Source organism: Berkeleyomyces rouxiae, assembly GCF_048999995.1.
Source record: "Berkeleyomyces rouxiae strain 22BRR77 chromosome Unknown BrBRR77_ptg000003l, whole genome shotgun sequence".
NCBI classification, from domain to species: domain Eukaryota; kingdom Fungi; phylum Ascomycota; class Sordariomycetes; order Microascales; family Ceratocystidaceae; genus Berkeleyomyces; species Berkeleyomyces rouxiae.
The window spans coordinates 532,535-548,651 of NW_027396493.1; the positions used below are offsets into that span (position 1 = coordinate 532,535).

The 16,117-nt window shown below is 50.3% G+C and overlaps 6 protein-coding genes across 6 annotated transcripts; all 6 read left to right on the plus strand.

The window, feature by feature from the left end:
• Nucleotides 1–3,064: 3,064 nt before the first annotated feature.
• On the plus strand, nt 3,065–3,934 carry BROUX77_003313 (uncharacterized protein; the record flags this gene model as incomplete). The annotated part of the gene is made up of 1 exon (XM_073747951.1): nt 3,065–3,934. One exon carries the CDS (start codon nt 3,065–3,067, stop codon nt 3,932–3,934), a length of 870 nt encoding a protein of 289 aa, XP_073605738.1.
• Nucleotides 3,935–5,988: 2,054 nt separating this feature from the next.
• On the plus strand, nt 5,989–6,536 carry BROUX77_003314 (uncharacterized protein; the record flags this gene model as incomplete). The annotated part of the gene is made up of 2 exons (XM_073747952.1): nt 5,989–6,208; nt 6,259–6,536. 2 exons carry the CDS (start codon nt 5,989–5,991, stop codon nt 6,534–6,536), a joined length of 498 nt encoding a protein of 165 aa, XP_073605739.1.
• Nucleotides 6,537–8,054: 1,518 nt separating this feature from the next.
• On the plus strand, nt 8,055–8,696 carry BROUX77_003315 (uncharacterized protein; the record flags this gene model as incomplete). The annotated part of the gene is made up of 1 exon (XM_073747953.1): nt 8,055–8,696. The coding sequence occupies one exon, from the start codon at nt 8,055–8,057 to the stop codon at nt 8,694–8,696; it is 642 nt and encodes a 213-aa protein (XP_073605740.1).
• A 1,282-nt stretch (nt 8,697–9,978) lies between these two features.
• BROUX77_003316 (uncharacterized protein) lies at nt 9,979–10,830 on the plus strand (the record flags this gene model as incomplete). Its single annotated transcript, XM_073747954.1, has 1 exon — nt 9,979–10,830. The coding sequence occupies one exon, from the start codon at nt 9,979–9,981 to the stop codon at nt 10,828–10,830; it is 852 nt and encodes a 283-aa protein (XP_073605741.1).
• Nucleotides 10,831–12,465: 1,635 nt separating this feature from the next.
• BROUX77_003317 (uncharacterized protein) lies at nt 12,466–14,020 on the plus strand (the record flags this gene model as incomplete). The annotated part of the gene is made up of 2 exons (XM_073747955.1): nt 12,466–12,908; nt 12,988–14,020. The coding sequence occupies 2 exons, from the start codon at nt 12,466–12,468 to the stop codon at nt 14,018–14,020; spliced, it is 1,476 nt and encodes a 491-aa protein (XP_073605742.1).
• A 390-nt stretch (nt 14,021–14,410) lies between these two features.
• BROUX77_003318 (uncharacterized protein) lies at nt 14,411–15,703 on the plus strand (the record flags this gene model as incomplete). The annotated part of the gene is made up of 2 exons (XM_073747957.1): nt 14,411–14,588; nt 14,793–15,703. The coding sequence occupies 2 exons, from the start codon at nt 14,411–14,413 to the stop codon at nt 15,701–15,703; spliced, it is 1,089 nt and encodes a 362-aa protein (XP_073605743.1).
• Between the last annotated feature and the right edge of the window lie 414 nt (nt 15,704–16,117).

A 16,117-nucleotide genomic window follows, 5' to 3' on the forward strand; every position in this document is an offset into this window, starting at 1 on the left:
CTCCAAAGACTCGGAACCAGGGTCTCCTTTTTCACAGGCTAGCGGCCACTCCCCGGCCCGAGCTCCATTCTATGTCCCCGTGTGCTTGTAAAAGCACACCAGAAGCTTGGTGGTGGTTGAGTGAAGCATTAGTTATACCCACATGCCACTCCCGACCCCGGGTACATTGTGAGTGGAGATTATCCACCGACTCTTGTTCACTAGTTGCTCGAAAGCAATAGAGTTCTGCCAAATTCCGTCACCAACTTTGATTTTTCTTGCGGGCAGAAGGCTAGTTATTTATAATGAATTATGGCAGTGGAGCGGTGTTAAGCACGCTTGGGGTGTTCATGGGGGTTGTCTAGGGATGACAGCATTATGTCATAGTATATTCTGCCCGAAAGGGTAACCGCCCCACTATGTGGGGCGCTGCCGGAACAGCTATACTCCCATGTGGCGCAAGGCTCCACATGGGATAGGGAAATCGGAGATCAGAGCAACGCTATGTAGAACTTAACCCTCAATACATACTATGCACATATTACCACATGACACATTATGGTGTTATTCTGACATCTGACGTGGCAGAATAGAGACCGATTCAACCACTAAAGCGTAGTTTCACTCTAGCTGCACACATAAGAGCTGCGGTGGTCTGAATCCCACATGCAAGAGGCTCTTTTTTGTGTGTGTCCACTTGTTCCTCTGAACCTCTTAGCTCAAGCTCGAATCATCATCCTGCCTCCTGTTGCTGAGATGAGTTTTGCTCAATAGTTAGCCCTCCTACTGTCGAAATTAGGGGCACGGTATTCTGACTAAGCACTACAGGAACAATCTCCCTGTCTCATGACAGCCCATACAAGACAGGGGTAAGAACGGAAGACGGGGAGGAACTTGGTTCTGTGCATACTTTCAATACACATACAATTCACACACCTACGAGTGCCTCTATTGTACTTTCTGTTGTCTCTTTCATGTCTGCCAGTGCCTAGACTGTCTGTCAGACTTTGGGCCAAGGGGGCTGTTTGCCCTGACGGCGTAGATCATGCTCCTGCTGTGGCTATGGGTGAGATATCTTCACAGCCCATCCACGCTGTGGGTGTGCCCTGACATGCTACTTGTCCTCTAGCTAGCTAGTTGGCAGACCGTCGCTGTTTCCCGATGTGGAAGAAAAAAGACGCGAAAGATAACTACTACTTCTTCACAGCCCAGTACCCCAAGTCTTCAAGGAATGCAGATCTTGGTGGCGTTTTCCTGAGCGTCGCCCAGACTAGCCAAGGGGAAGATCAGAAGACCCTTAACGTGATCTTGTTTTGGCGTTTGGAAATATTGCTAACTGCCGATGTGACACGAGCGAGGTTCTGAATCAAGCATAAAGCGTTTTATTTCAGTTAACCTTATTCAGAGGGACAAGTTTCTGCCAACATTTTAAGCCAGCTGCGAGGCTGAGAACTGCGCCTCAAGCCAGAAGCACGTGGCCCCTCTTCAGCTCGATAGTATTCTGGGGAACGTTAAATGGGACGGCGTTGGCAGCTCCGAGCCCTCGCGAGAGTGCATCATGAAAGGCCACCTATCACAAGAGTGCCCAGAGTTAGACCCTGAAGTCCCTGGGCAAAGGGGAAGCTCTTGGTGCGGCATTGACACTGAGACGTCTGAGAATCTTCCTGGCAAATCTTAGTCTGGAGGAATGAATGAGGAGTCAGTCCCAACCTGAAAAAAGAAAAGAGCCACTAAACTTCTAGAATCTTGTTTTGGATCATGTTAAACTTTCATCCGACTGTACGGGAGGGGGAGGGTCTGAACGTCTTGAGCTATTCGTCCTCTGTGTTTGTGGCTCGAGACCAATGATGAATATTCTACATGAACTTTGCATAGCCACATGCTCAGAGACATTTTGCGCTCATTCATTCAGCTCTCTGGTGAATCCTCCTAGAGAAGCCTCCAATTATTTAGACATTGCCCAAAAACGAGTCCGTGTTCATGCACTAATATCAAATATTGGGTCCTCCACTCTCGACTCGTCTGCAGTAGGAAAAAGCAGAGAATATCGAAACATGCCTCGTGAGATGCTACGCTGAGTGCTATACTACAAACGCCTTATGCTATTATTCATGTCAACCTTCCATTCTCAAAGACATGCGGTCCGATCATTTGTCAAGCCCATATAAAGTTAGCCCAACCAACGGGCACATGGCGACTGCCTACCATCGAAGACTTTTCCTTCTTGACTCCACAACAAAAGATCTTTCCCCCAGAAAACGGCATTCTTTCCTCCTGTTCTGTTGTCATATCCTTCGCGAGCACCGGCACTTGGTGCATCTAGTGGCGTCTGTGCGGGCTGGCCCGGTCGTTAGTGGGATCTCACGCAGGGGCCGCCTCGTGGACTTGTTCCTGGATTGCTTGGTGCCAGGCTTTATTAGCGCTGTCTGCGTCAAGTTTATTCTTAATTTTGTCAGGGTGAGCAAACTACCACTGCGCTAAAAAGACGAACGTTCATTTGGATTTGCTTAGTGAGGCTTCTATCTTCCATTATGTACATACACTGGACCCTCATAGCCTCTGTGCTGTGCGCTAACTGGGCAACTTGGCCTCTTTGTAGCGATCCCTACTGCGATACTTTGACAATTTCGCCAAAGCATACTCTCTAGTTGCGTGAGCTAAATGCATTCATGCATACATGTCATTGAGGCTCAGCATGAACAACAACTATCGGCTAGGCCAAGCCGCGCACGTTTCTACTTGTACAGATCGCTGTGCTGGTGGGTAGATATCTGCGTATACTCGTTTTCTAGTATGAAAATACGCCTGTGCGTGTGTCTATGGATACACATTAGGCTGAGCCGCCATGCTGGTACCATTTATTGGGACTGGAGACAGGAGGCTATGGCGGGACTTCCATCACCATTCCCGACAATATACGACTATATATTAACACAGAGGTCACCCACCTGAGTCTTTCCCTCGTGGACTTCTCTCTTGGTCATTGCCGTTCCGTGCTGGCAAGCCGTTCCTTCTTTTACACTAGACAAGCTTTTGTCTCTATCTCCGGTTGCTCTCTTCTCCGCCCTCTCTGCCGACCTTCAATATGAAGCCTACTATTGTTCTCCTAAGTAGTGCGTCTGTCGCTTCCGCTATATGGCTGCCGAGTTTCTCGTGGCTCTCGTGGCTGCCAGGCCACCGGAAAGGCGAACAGAGCTCCATCGACCCGTCCACGAGAACTCCTGTCGCTGAGGTCACTATCGACGTCCACGAGGGTCCCTTTAACCCCAACAACCCGTGGCCTATGGCCCCGCCGGTGGCCACTGTCACCACTACTGCTCTTGATGAGGAGGCGGTCGGCGTTGTTACTATCTGCCTGGACTGTGGCCAATTTGGTGCTTCCACCTCTCTGCCCCCTCCCCCAATCGTCACTTCTTCTTCTTCGTCTTCTATGGAAACACCTTCTCCCACTCACCCTCCTCTTTACAATCCGGATGAGTTTGATGATGTCGATTTGAGCTTTCGCCGCCGCAGAAGAGGCGTGCGCAAGCACGGCCGTGCCTGGATTGACCATGCTGCCAGTCTGGTAGCGGCTTCTTCTACTACTACCACTACTGAAGACTTTGGCTGGTCCGACAAACCCGAGCAAGATGATGATGATAACACGCTGCAATTCGATATGGATTCCAAGGATGAAGTCCCAGAGGAAGAGTTGGACTCCGATGTCTCTCAGGTTGGCGTGGACGGTGACAACGACGATCGTGAGGCCGATCTCGATAAATACCTTGCGCTGCTAGAAAAAGAAATGGCCGTGGGGGGTGAAAGGAGACCTACGCTGATTACCGTGGTCAGAAGCACTACGACAACCGCACTGGTGTCTGAGACACAAGAGCCTGTTGATGAGACCGTGGGCTCATTCGATGATATTTTCGAAATGGATATTGATGGCGACTTTGTTGCGGGTGAGAAGGATTAATATCTCAAGGGACAAGACTGGACAGGCGCATTTGACGATATCCATGTAGCTTAAACAGCCTGATAACATGGCCTGTTTTATAAAAGGAGTGTGTCAGCTTTAACCTTTGAACGTAGATGTTCTTGTTCTGTGACTGGATGTGTATTTATGTCTCTGCATTCCCCTCTGGACGAATCTTGTTTTCCACCACCATGAAAAATGGTCGTAAAAGCGGCACCGGCAATTTTCTGGATGAAAAATTATTTGTTAGTTGGAGCATAATGACTACTTTCAAATATGTATACATGTATGTATGTAGTACACCTCTCTTGGGGGCTTGCTAGACGCTATCTGACAGCCATGCCGTTATAAACGCCGGTGCGCCACGGAAAGAATATTTAAGCAATTAACCATATAGACTAGCAAACAAGGTTATGTAGATATGTGGTAACTAACTACATGGTTTTGAGAAGTCTCGCGCTTAGAAAGCCTCTGTTTGGAGCATCTATGTGACCGACCGTCACTCCACGATCTTTCAATTATTTCTCTCTCCATGAAATTGAAAGTAACTATCATTCCTTCAGTCTCTATTCTTCTCCTGCGGATTCACACGCAGACACTCTCAGACGTAGTTTTGTCTCCGACCAATCCCGACTGACTTTCACACTAGTGTTGCTACTTAAACCATATTATCATATCAATTTACTATCGTTCATCTGTAACATGGTTGTGGAGCCCCAGAGTGTAAAAAGACGTCAAAAACTATTCTCCCGTAGCTTTTATTCGGTGATTATTCAACATCGTGCCTTATATAGCCGAAGCTACGTGTGTATAATGTGGCCAGCTTCAGATGTTAGGGCTGAGCACCGCCTCAAAGTCGTGTCAGAAAACAGAACAAGATGCTCCATTCAGAATGCGCAACACTGGTAAAACAAATCGCAACTAGCCCGCCCCGGCGCCTTTAGGTATGTAAGCACGACGATTAAAACGCCGATGCCTGCCATCCGACTTGGGCTGCAGGACTTACAATCTCGGATAACAGCTCAGAACAGAGTCTGGTGAGATAACTAGTAGAAAAAGAAGGCGAAATACCACATTCGTATTCTCTATACACGAATCAAGCGCCCCGTTCATTATCATCTTGACGGTGCACATCTGAATCTTGTTAAGCCCCTACACACCGGTTGAGTACAGCACATCAAGCTCCTCTCTCGTCAGTCATTTTGGCCCCCAACTTCATACCTGGATATCACCTACCAACAAGTATCGATTCTCGCTCATTGCAATAGCCATGTCATTGTTAAAGAAATCTGAATTGTGGACTAGTATTTCGAGGCTTGGATGATTTAGAGTGTAAGGACACATGCGGTTTATTCATAGAGGCTTGGTTCTAGGGCCAGTGTGCTTTCTGATAGCTCAGTAGGTGTAGCGCTCTCTCGTCGAAGCCGAAAAGGACCTACAAGCTACAAAGCAGAGCACGTTGCCTGTAATGCCGAGAATTGTATAAATGGACCCGAGTCACCTAGATCGAGTCTTTTTCAATTCTGCATCACTCATCACATCTACCCCATCACGCGATAACCCATTCTATACCCACTCTCTATTCTACTATATTCACTTGTTTTTAACTCCTCCATCGTTCACCACATTCCCAATTGACTATCATGAAGTTTACTTTAGTTGTTGCTTTGGCTTTTTTATTAGCTACTGTTACTATTTTTTAGAGCGTGGAAGCTAGGCTGACTAGCACTACTACCAATGTAGCAGCTCTTGAGATCACAGAAGCACCTGTACTGAGACAGAGTCCCTACTACATAGAGCCATACCCCATGAACCTCTTAGATGATGTCCAAGACCCTCTAGGGCTTTGACTACTTCGTGATGTCACGATCTAGATTTACGGCCACAAGTCAGTTATCCCTACCTGCGACTACTTCTACGGCCGCCTCAAGATCAAACCTTTTGATGTCGGAGCCACTCTGGACCCCTCCGCTGCTGAGCCTCCCGCCCCTCAAACAACTATGCCGGCTAACCTGTAGGATTTGTCCTGGTATGTGGACACATCAAACTATCCCATGAATCTGCTTACCCAAGTTAAAAACTCAGAGGACCTCGACAATATGTCTCCAGTTCCAGTTTACATGTATGGCATGCTCACCAGCGCTCCTGCGTCATATGTGTTCCGTGATTACGTCAAGACCCGCCACTTCGAGGACGATGCAACTTCTGTCGTGGCCCCGGGTGCAAACCCCACTGAGGATAGGTATACTAGTCACTTCATCCCAACTCTCGATGGTACTGTAGAGTAGATGCCCCTCAGACGACTACCCCTTCTTCTATTTTAGAAGAAGGTGAACTTTCCATGATTCTCTACAACATAGAGCTCCTCAAAGATGGCAAAACACGCGAGGACTTTGAGAAGCTTCCCAGTGTCACATTCCTGGTTGGCAGCCAGACCACGATTGTCCCTGTCTCGATGCACTTCTACAAAATCTACATGGCCCTGACGTCTGTCTACAGTCACCCACCCGCTACCGAGGTTGATCCCAAAGCTATCTCCATCTCGGCTACTTTCGACACGATTGTTCGTGCGACTGACGAACCCAGGGAAAAGGAAGAATAGTTATTATTCGATTTAGGCTACACACCAGGAACCCTTCAGCTTCACATTTAATTTTTATTTCTGGCTTCTAGCTTCTAAAATAGCCTTGATATTGACGTCCACTATAGGAAATACAGTTTATCATCCGATCCAAAGCGATGTAGAAGGATGGCCATAGCTTACATGGCCCGACTTTTAATCCGGCGATGTCAGGGACTCGAGATCCTCTCCACATTTTGTGAAATCATCCCAAGCTGACAACGTCCAACTATTATTAACCAACTATAGATTTTTAGTGCCAGAAAAAGAGTGCCCCCTCACATAGATGAGGGCCCCACACATAGATGAGGGCCCCACACATAGATGAGTGCGCACATGACTGAACATAGGAGGAGTATATAAAGGACACCAGGAGGACGCCCAAAACCTAGAACAGAGGGAGTTGAATAAATCATCGATTCACACATTTAGAAGCGTTAGAGAAGTTCGCTGTCGTCCTTCATGTCTTGGCATTTATCGCTTCGTTGTTTGCGCCTCTCTTTTCGCGGAGGCTTTTTTTCTTAGTCACCCAACCTACAGTCTAACCAATCAATACCTTGCAGTTTTGTTTTGCTATGCCTAGTTGTGCACAGCCAACCAGAAGAATGTATTTCCAAAGACTAACTACGTCCACTGTGGAAATATGCGCCGATCGGCTGAGAATCATCATCTCACAGGAGGATTAGCCGCCTGTGACGCCCATTCGACCAGTGAACCCTAACACATGGCGTAAAAATAAACAACAACAAAAAAAAAGAATTTGCTTGTTCGAAGCTGCATGACCAATACTAATAAAATCGTGGCTTATCTGTGCATTGTGACTGCCCAGCTTTCGGCCACCGCCGTTGCCTGCCCTGCCGCTGCCTCGCCCGCAAATCTCTCCACCTCTTGACCTTGGATCCCGGGGCTTCAAGTCCGTATTTCTGTCTCCACCGCTTCATATGTGGTGAACTAGGCCACATCTACAGATATGAGCGCTTATTCAGTTGACCCAAGGTCTGTTTCCGTGTTGCCTGAAAACATTTAGGTTTCCAAGTGCTTGTATTCAGACCCATGTCTGTCAACTAAACCATGACCAGCTTTCTTTCCACGCTTGCTTTTTTTTTTTCAAAATTCTCCACAAGCGCAAGTGTCTATCAGTGGCCATGCGTGTCGTGCGCAATGGCCAGTTCTTCACATTATTGAACTTCACTTTGCTCCTTGAAGACTGTGAACACAGCTAACTGGCATTGAGACAAATAATGGGATGAATTTGTCATCCATATTCTCATGCCTTTTTGGATTCACACAGCTTACAAACACATGCTCGACAAAGATGATGTCGTAAAATTACGGCCTTTTTAAAATGATCAGAGTTGGACTTTGATTTGTTTTCCTGTTTCGTTTTGTATGTACATCAACTACACTCTCCTGCCTCTCAACACCACTTTAACAAATCACCACTACAACACACATCCTGCTCATTTCTCTTTCCATCTGTCAACTACACATTTATCCACCATGAAGTCTGTTCTATTTGTTACTTCTGCCCTGGCACTAATTGCTGCCCAAGGCGTGGAGTCCAGGCCGGCTTCCACTACTGATATCGCCTTAATACCCAGCGCTACAATGCCCATCATGTCCCAAATGACGCTGCCCCCCAATCTGGAAAACATCCCTTGGTATGTGGACAAGGTCAACTATCCCATGGAACTTCTTGATGGGGTGAAGAATATGGAAGATCTCGCCAAACTACCGCCGGTTGCGCTTTACAATTACGGTGAATCCACCAGCGCTGAGGCTGTATTTGTGTTCCGTCGCTACTTTACAACCAAATTTGAGAACGGCCAGACTCTTCTCGGACCAGCTCCTGCAGAGCCCACTCGGACTGTCCCGGCTGCTAATCCCGCCGAAATTACTACTCCTCCGACTCAGGATAAAGTGTCTCACTACATTCTGCCCTACAACATGGATCTTGTCAGAAACGCCAAAAGTCCAGGTGACTTTGAGAAACTGCCGGATGTAGATTACGTGGTTGGTGCCAGTACCATGAAGGTCCCTGCTTATGTTTACTTCTCTGATTTATATTATGCCATGATGGCCACCTACTTCCACAACTACCCACCCGCTACCAAGGTCGATCCTAAAGCTACAGCTGCCTGACCCCTAGACCTTTCCGAAAATCCCACTGAGACCCTCAATACGGTAGTGCCTGACACTCCCAACGCTCCCGAAGTTACTTGTCCTCCTACTGTCAACGGGCTCCCTTATATCTTCCCCTACAGCAAGGACTTCTTGACTAACCCCAAGCTGGTTGATTCACTCCCTGATCTCACTCTTGATAATGGGGGGCGCTTCACAGTGGTTCCCGCACGGGTATAATACGCCGACCTCCTTACTACACTTCACAAGGTTGTCCGCCCAGCAACCGATGGACTCAAAGATAAGCACAATTAAGCAGTATAATCATATCTCTGACGGACGTATAAATAGTCTCGATAACATCTTCACCTTCCGTCACACTAGAGATGGATGCTAGGACGCTTTCAGGGCTGTGAGAAAATGATGTTGTATGATGCACGGTAACACAAGTGTATTGGCTTGCACGAGCACATGAGCTTCGGTGTGGTTTTTGGTTTCTCTATTTACGCACTGTTAGACTATCATAGATTCGCGCCTATAAATGAACATGAACGAACGTTTACCTCATTTCCCATTGTTTCTTACAAGGCAGAGCTTATTTCATAAAAGGCCAGTCTTCGAAGGCGTGTGAACCTCTTCTAGTCATAAGACATATAGCCTCTGCCATTCTCTGCTTTGTCTCGGTGAATTTCAACCTTGAGAAACTTGGCATCCCATTTAGCTCTTGTGTTACCTTTCCATCGGGGATCGCTACTAGCCACAGGTTTTCAGGAAATTCAAGCTTGTTTCTAAGCTCAATAAGCTTTCTTTCTTCTTTGTACTTTTCTACGGCTTACTCTTGAGCCATTACGTGTGCCGTTTTTCATTCCTTGTTGCGAATGTCTGTCTGCCGCTCACATTAAATGCTCCCGCGTGCTCATCGGATAGCTTCCTCTGTGAGATGAATTTGGTCTCACCCAACCACAGTTGTAGGGTTGTTACTTAGCATATATAACCCTAATATATCTAAGTCTATATCCTCCCTGCAGAATACCAGTTGTCCGTGTGAGACACAGCACAGCCGACGTTGACTACGCAAGATCGCGAGTTCCAAAAGAAACATGGTAATGTCTGTGAAGAGGAATGTCGTTGCTAGGGGGTACAGTATTAAAAATTGGCTTGTGAAGCCATTGGTTCCGAGGACAAGACTACACGGCAGAAAAAGTATAAAGATGGACTATGGTGACACCGGATCTGCAACTATGCCACCATGAGCTAGTGACAAGTCCACTCACTTTATGATACTCACCACATCCTTTCCAAGATGCAGCCTTCACTACTTTTTACCCATATCTTATTTGGCCTTACAGCCGCAGCCCCAAGCCAGTATTCTCCCGCTTACAACGGTGGCTCCAACAGACCATATTCACCAGGACAAGGTGTCGGAAAGATCACCTCGCCCCATTGGACCAACACGACAGAAACGCCCGTTGCGCATCCGCAGCGCAGACCTACTCATCGCCTCAGCGGTGGTCTTGGAAAACGTGACACCCCTTCTGATACTACCCCAGACCCCGGTTTCAAGGTTACTAAGCCGCTCCTACTGAACCCCGACATTAACCGCATGAGCTACCGGGAGTTTGCAGAGCCTCTGCGGGCGTATATACCAGACAATAGCGCGATTGTGGTCAAGAACGAGAATGGAAACCTGTGGATCGAGCCTGTCGCGAGTGTTGTGACGGTGACTGTGACGCAAGCCACTCCGCTTCCCACGTCCACCGGCACTGACACCAGCGAGTCAGGCGCCAATCCAGAAGGCCCTGATGATTTGCCTCAAGCCATTACCGATAGTGGTTGCCTGAAACACTTCCTGGGCATCAGCGCCGGTGAGCCCGTACCAGACAACTGTGCAGAGTCAGTGAAGCGCGCCCTCAGTCGCCGGGGGCGCACTTACCGTCCCTTTGGCAGTCATGAACGCGAGGGGCAGGATACCGCGGTGTCCCCCATGGACCACAGTGGCTCGACTTGGAGGAACCACACTTTGGCTGTTGCGACCACTGCGTCACTGTCTGACGCCTCAACACCAACCGCTGAACCGGCGGAGGATCCCGATTATGGACGTCTAAACCATCCTGGCTGGTACAATGGCCCATCTAGTCGCCACTCCAAGGAATGAGTATTGCGCGACAGACGACATCGGTGGTTATTAGTAATGTGGCGGGGTTGTTGCTGGTCAACAGACAAAGCTGGATGTTTATGTGTTACGGTGCTTATGTGATGGGCTTACGTTATTTGGGGTTGCTTTATTGAAGGAACTTGTCCTAGATTGCTATTGCTTGGCCGACTTATTATGGTTGACTTATGAATGTTATATCTCTACTCGTACTCCATCTCTCTTGTTCCAGTCTTATCGCTCACACCAAACGGGCCTTCCGAAAAAAGGCGCCCGTGCTTCATGATGCTGGCCAGGAACCCCAAAGTGCCAGGCTGTTTGTGTTGATAAGCAAGGTCTTTGACTGGGGCACTCTGGAGGGAGGGGCTTTCCTGGGGAGAGCTCAGGTGAGACAACTCTCTGGGGAAGCAATTTGGAGCATTTCCTTGAGAGAGAGCCGTCTCGGCCAATCACAAGCTGTGTTTTACAGCTGTTAGTCCCCAAGCCGTTTCAAGTATTCACAGCTCGACAAGAAAAAAAAGTACAATTAAACCACCGCAAAACCACGTACAAAATCCAAGTACCACCTGGCACTCTTTATTTATGTGTGCGAGTTTCTTTTCGTTTCTTCGCTCCCCGTTGTGTGCCCTGCTGATAACAAGCCCAAATCCTTCTGGCCCCCTATTTTCCAAGCAATCAAAGCGTGCCCCAAAACAAATTCTCGAGTTTGGCGAGTTGTCCTCCGAGCCTCCGAAGGCAGAAATTGCTCGTGGCCGGAATGATTCCGGCCACCAGGCCCCACGCCACGCCGGACCCCACTTTTTTCTCCTGGCTGCACAGAGTGTGAGAGAGGCCGGGCAGCGTCGGAGATAGACCACACCTCAGCAAAAAACTTAGGCCAAAACTACAAGAAAATAACAGGGGGAAAGAGGCCAAGAGGACGCTGTGTGCTGCGGGCGTGCTTATCTCTTACGCAAGCGGATCCGCGGGTTCCCGAGGGCAACCTGTCTGGCCTTTTTTGTGTGGCAGAGTGGCAAGGCATCAGGACAACAAAGAACACGAGACACTGCGATATGAAGTTGTGAAAGAGAATAGACTGCCAGAGTGTTGTATATGAAAAAGTAGCCTGTTTTTCACTCTTTCTACTCGTGTGCGCTTCGTGTCACTTATATAATTTCTGCACGTCTACCTCTCCTAATACGTGAACGTCACACACATACCAGCGTTGACGATGCCCTCAGCTCCGCCTCCACTGCTTTCCCCCTCATGACACTTTCTTATCACTAATGCACAAGGTCCACGTGAGTCTTTTTTTCACGCTTTTACGACGAGCGTGATGGGGGGAAAGGACCAGGGAAAATTTTGACCGGTTGGTGCCAGCGTACCCCCTCCCTTCTCGTGGCCGGAATCGTTCCGGCCACCGGATATATTAACGGCTGCGAGATCGCCTTGGAGTTGCTTCAAACTTGACTTGCTTCTCACACTCATCTCCCATTTTCTGGCCGTTCTACAGAACCAATAACACATTTCTACGCTCTCTGCTTCCAAATTCACCTTTGTCACCTTTGTTGTCGTCCACTTACACCAACTATCACCACTTTATCAACCCTAACCCTATTCAACCCCCCCCCCCCATCCACTTTCTACTACCCCTGCACCATGGGCTCTATTGAGAACACTCCCTTCGAGGTCCTAACGGACGCTAAGCCCGAAGACCGGTCCCTACCGGCCTTTATGGTGTCGACCACGCGCGGTTTCCTGCCCCGCATGGACCCCATTGTCCAGCTTCCCGCCGAGTTTGCCGCGCTGGAGAAGATCCTCGCGGAAATGCCGGTCAAGAAGCTGGACGGCTCGGCCGGTCTGCTGGCGTCAAGCAAGCTGGGTGACGCCGTCAAGGACTTTCCCGATTTGACGGACAAGGTCGAGCTATACAAGGATGACATCCCCATGATGAACGCTCTGTACCGTGACTACTCGTTCCTGGCGTCGGCATACCTGCTGGAGCCCTGCCACGAGCGCTTTGTCCGTGGCGAGGAGTACGGGCTGGCGAGAGACACGCTGCCCCGCCAGATCTCCATGCCTATTAAGCGCTGCTCCGAGCTGTAAGTCACTTTGAATTTATTCAGCCTCCGGCTTGCTACTATCCCCTTGTGCGCTCTCATACTAACACATTGTTTCAAGGTCCGGCTTCATGCCCTGGATGGAGTACGCCGGTTCGTACGCCCTGTTCAACTACCGCCTGGAAGACCCCAAGGCCGGCATGGACTACGACAACCTGCGTTTGATTCGCGCCTTTGAGCATGGCCTGGACCCTACATCATCCGAGGCGGGCTTCGTGCTGGTGCACATTGAGATGGTCAAGAACTCTGGCCCGCTTGTCGCGTCGACCATGATAGCGCTCGATGCGCTCAAGCCTTCTACCGGGCACGAGACAGCTCTCACCAAGCGCACGGCATTCAACGAGGGCATGGCCGGCATGGTTGCCGCGCTGACCAAGATCAACGCCGTCATGGAGCTAATGTGGCAAAAGTCGCTGCCGCGCCAGTACACCAGCTTCCGGACGTTCATCTTCGGCATCACGTCGCAGAGCATGTTCCCCAACGGCGTCGTGTACGAGGGCGTCAACGACAACAAGCCGATGGCGTTCCGCGGCGAGAGCGGAGCCAACGACTCGATGGTGCCGCTGATGGACAACTTCCTGCAGCTGCCGCTGCCCGAGACGCCGCTGACGGAGATCCTCAAGGACTTCCGCAAGTACCGGCCCAGCAACCACCGCGAGTTCCTGCTGTGGGTGCGCGGCGAGTCCGAGGCCATGGCGCTCAAGCAGTACGCGCTGGCCGAGGGCACCGCGCTGCCCGAGTCCGACGCCGAGAAGCAGGCGCTCAAGACCACGCGCAGCCTGTGGCTGCAGCTGCTCAACCAGGTGCGCGACTTCCGCTGGCGCCACTGGTGCTTTGCCCGTGAGTACATTCTCAAGCAGACGTCGCACCCCACGGCCACTGGCGGCAGCCCTATTGTCACGTGGCTGCCCAACCAGCTGCAGGCGGTCATGGACGAGATGGAGACCATCTACAGCTCGGTGCACGGCGCCGAGGGCGAGTGGGCGCTGGGCGAGACGGTGGCAGACATTATGGACAAGGTGTCGCGGCAGAACGACACCCTGAAGAAAGAGGTGGCCAAGTTCTGTGCTGAACGCGGCGTGGATAAAAAATAAGGACAGGGAGTGTAGAAAATCTGACGTTTTTGCTGTGGCTTTATGTTGCTTTGATCATTGCGCGATAGGATATAATGTGGCTTGTGACTTGGTGTGACCCAGATCAAAGTACAAGTATGTACTTGTACTACCTTCAGTCTTTTTTTGCTCCGTGTAGGCGAATGTAACAACGGCATATAAAGCGGGCGATATGCTCAAGAGGCAGCAAAACACAAAAGAGGAGGACCTTGACAGCTTCTCTTCAAGTTCATTTTCCACCTCTTTGAACTCTCTCGCGGGGTAGATTCTATTGATTCTGGGACGAATCCCGGCCTCTCTGCCTTTCCCAAGTCTTTCGCCTGCGTATTTCCTTGTTTTGTTTCCACCTCTAGTACCGCACCCTTCTTCGTGATGGAGTCCTCTTTAGCTCTTCTGCTGCTCTTCTTTTTCACCGCTCCGCAGGCCTGTCTCCAGGCCTTGGCTGCGCATATTCCAGGCCGCCCGGCTTTTGGCGCCGTGGCGCTGCCCGACGCTTTTGCAGCGCTGCAGCCACGCGCGGGCGAAGTCTGCGCGCGAGATCAACATGACTGTGAGTCCATCTTGCTGGTAGTCGGAGTTCGACTGGGATGCCTTGGGCTTTCTTTCTAGACTGTTCCATCGGTCTTCTTTCATTGTTCCTTCCGTCCTTTCCCTCTTTATGCTTTCCCCGCCATTGTGTTCCTTTCCTCCCCCTCCTCCTTGTCCCGCTGCCCAAACCCTATTGTCGCCCTCTGCTAACCCTGATTTCTTCAAGGCGGCGAAATAAACCAGCCCAATCTCTGCTGCGATGCAACCAAATATTGCTTTGTAAAGACCGACTCTAGCGTCGGCTGCTGTGCCGAGACAGCCGCCTGCATTGTCGATCCATGCAAAGACACAGGTTATCTATGCGCCATGACGTCTACAATCTCGGGCACCGCCGTAGCCCACTCCGGATGCTGTCCGCGCCGCTGTTCCACCGGCTCCTTTCTCTGCCCATCAGCTACAGGCTCTGGCGCCCAGAACCCCCCCGGCTGCTGTCCCTATGGCTTCACATGCCAGGGCGACAGCGGCTGCGCCGGGCCCGGCTTGACCATCACTTCCGACGACGCCAGCCCCACGACGCCCGGCGCCACACTCGCAGACTGCGCCAGCGACCAGCGGCCCTGCGCCAACGGCGCTAACGGGTGCTGTCCCACTAGCGCAGACTGCTCGGTGTCGGCCAACGGAGATGTGCTTTGCGCCATCCCGTCCACAGCCGCCTCGTCGCCGACACCGGCAGGTGCGTCTCCATCGTCGCAGTCGGCGTCTCTCAGCGCCGGCGCAAAGGCCGGAATAGCCATCGGCGCTGCCGCGGCCGCGGGCATGCTAGGCTTTGTTGCGTACGTGTTTTGGCGGAAACGCAAGGATCGCAAGGCGCTCATGTCAGAGGGCGTCGTTTCAGACTCGGGACACGGGGCTATGACTTCTTCGGTGCAGGGACAACGGAATATTTATACGGGGCCCAATGCAGGCATCGGCCCGTGGACTGACACTGGCCCGGGGGCAGGTGTGGGTTTGCTCCGGGCGATCAACGCGCGCGGTGTAGTTGGTAAACCGCAACATCCAGATGATATCATGGAGCCGGTGGAGATTGGGGTAGACATGCGTGAAAGTTTACTCGAGAGTGGTGAAGAAAGGCGATGAAAAGTCGGCCATTTGGGGCTCCATGATGTTAAGTAGTACACATGAATGGGTAACTAATTATAGTTATCCGGATAGTTCGCTTTTCATCTGTATCCGCAACGTGAGTGACATCCAGATCGCGGTCGAGAATGGATTGATTCCGCAATGGTTCACAACCCTAATATACGTCATCTTATCTCATCTCATTACACCCCCTGTCAATCTTTCCTCCCTCTATAGTTGACACCATTAATGGCGACAATTTATTGGCATCTGCTGACTTGTTCTACGACCACTACATAACTAGCAATTAACTATTAGAAGGTTTCAATTCCAAACATGCGTCCTGGTTGCTGCAAAAGAGATGAAAAAGAGAAACAGACCCAATGCAGGCATCACGATAACCCCAAACGCCTGGCATGATAAACACAAAAT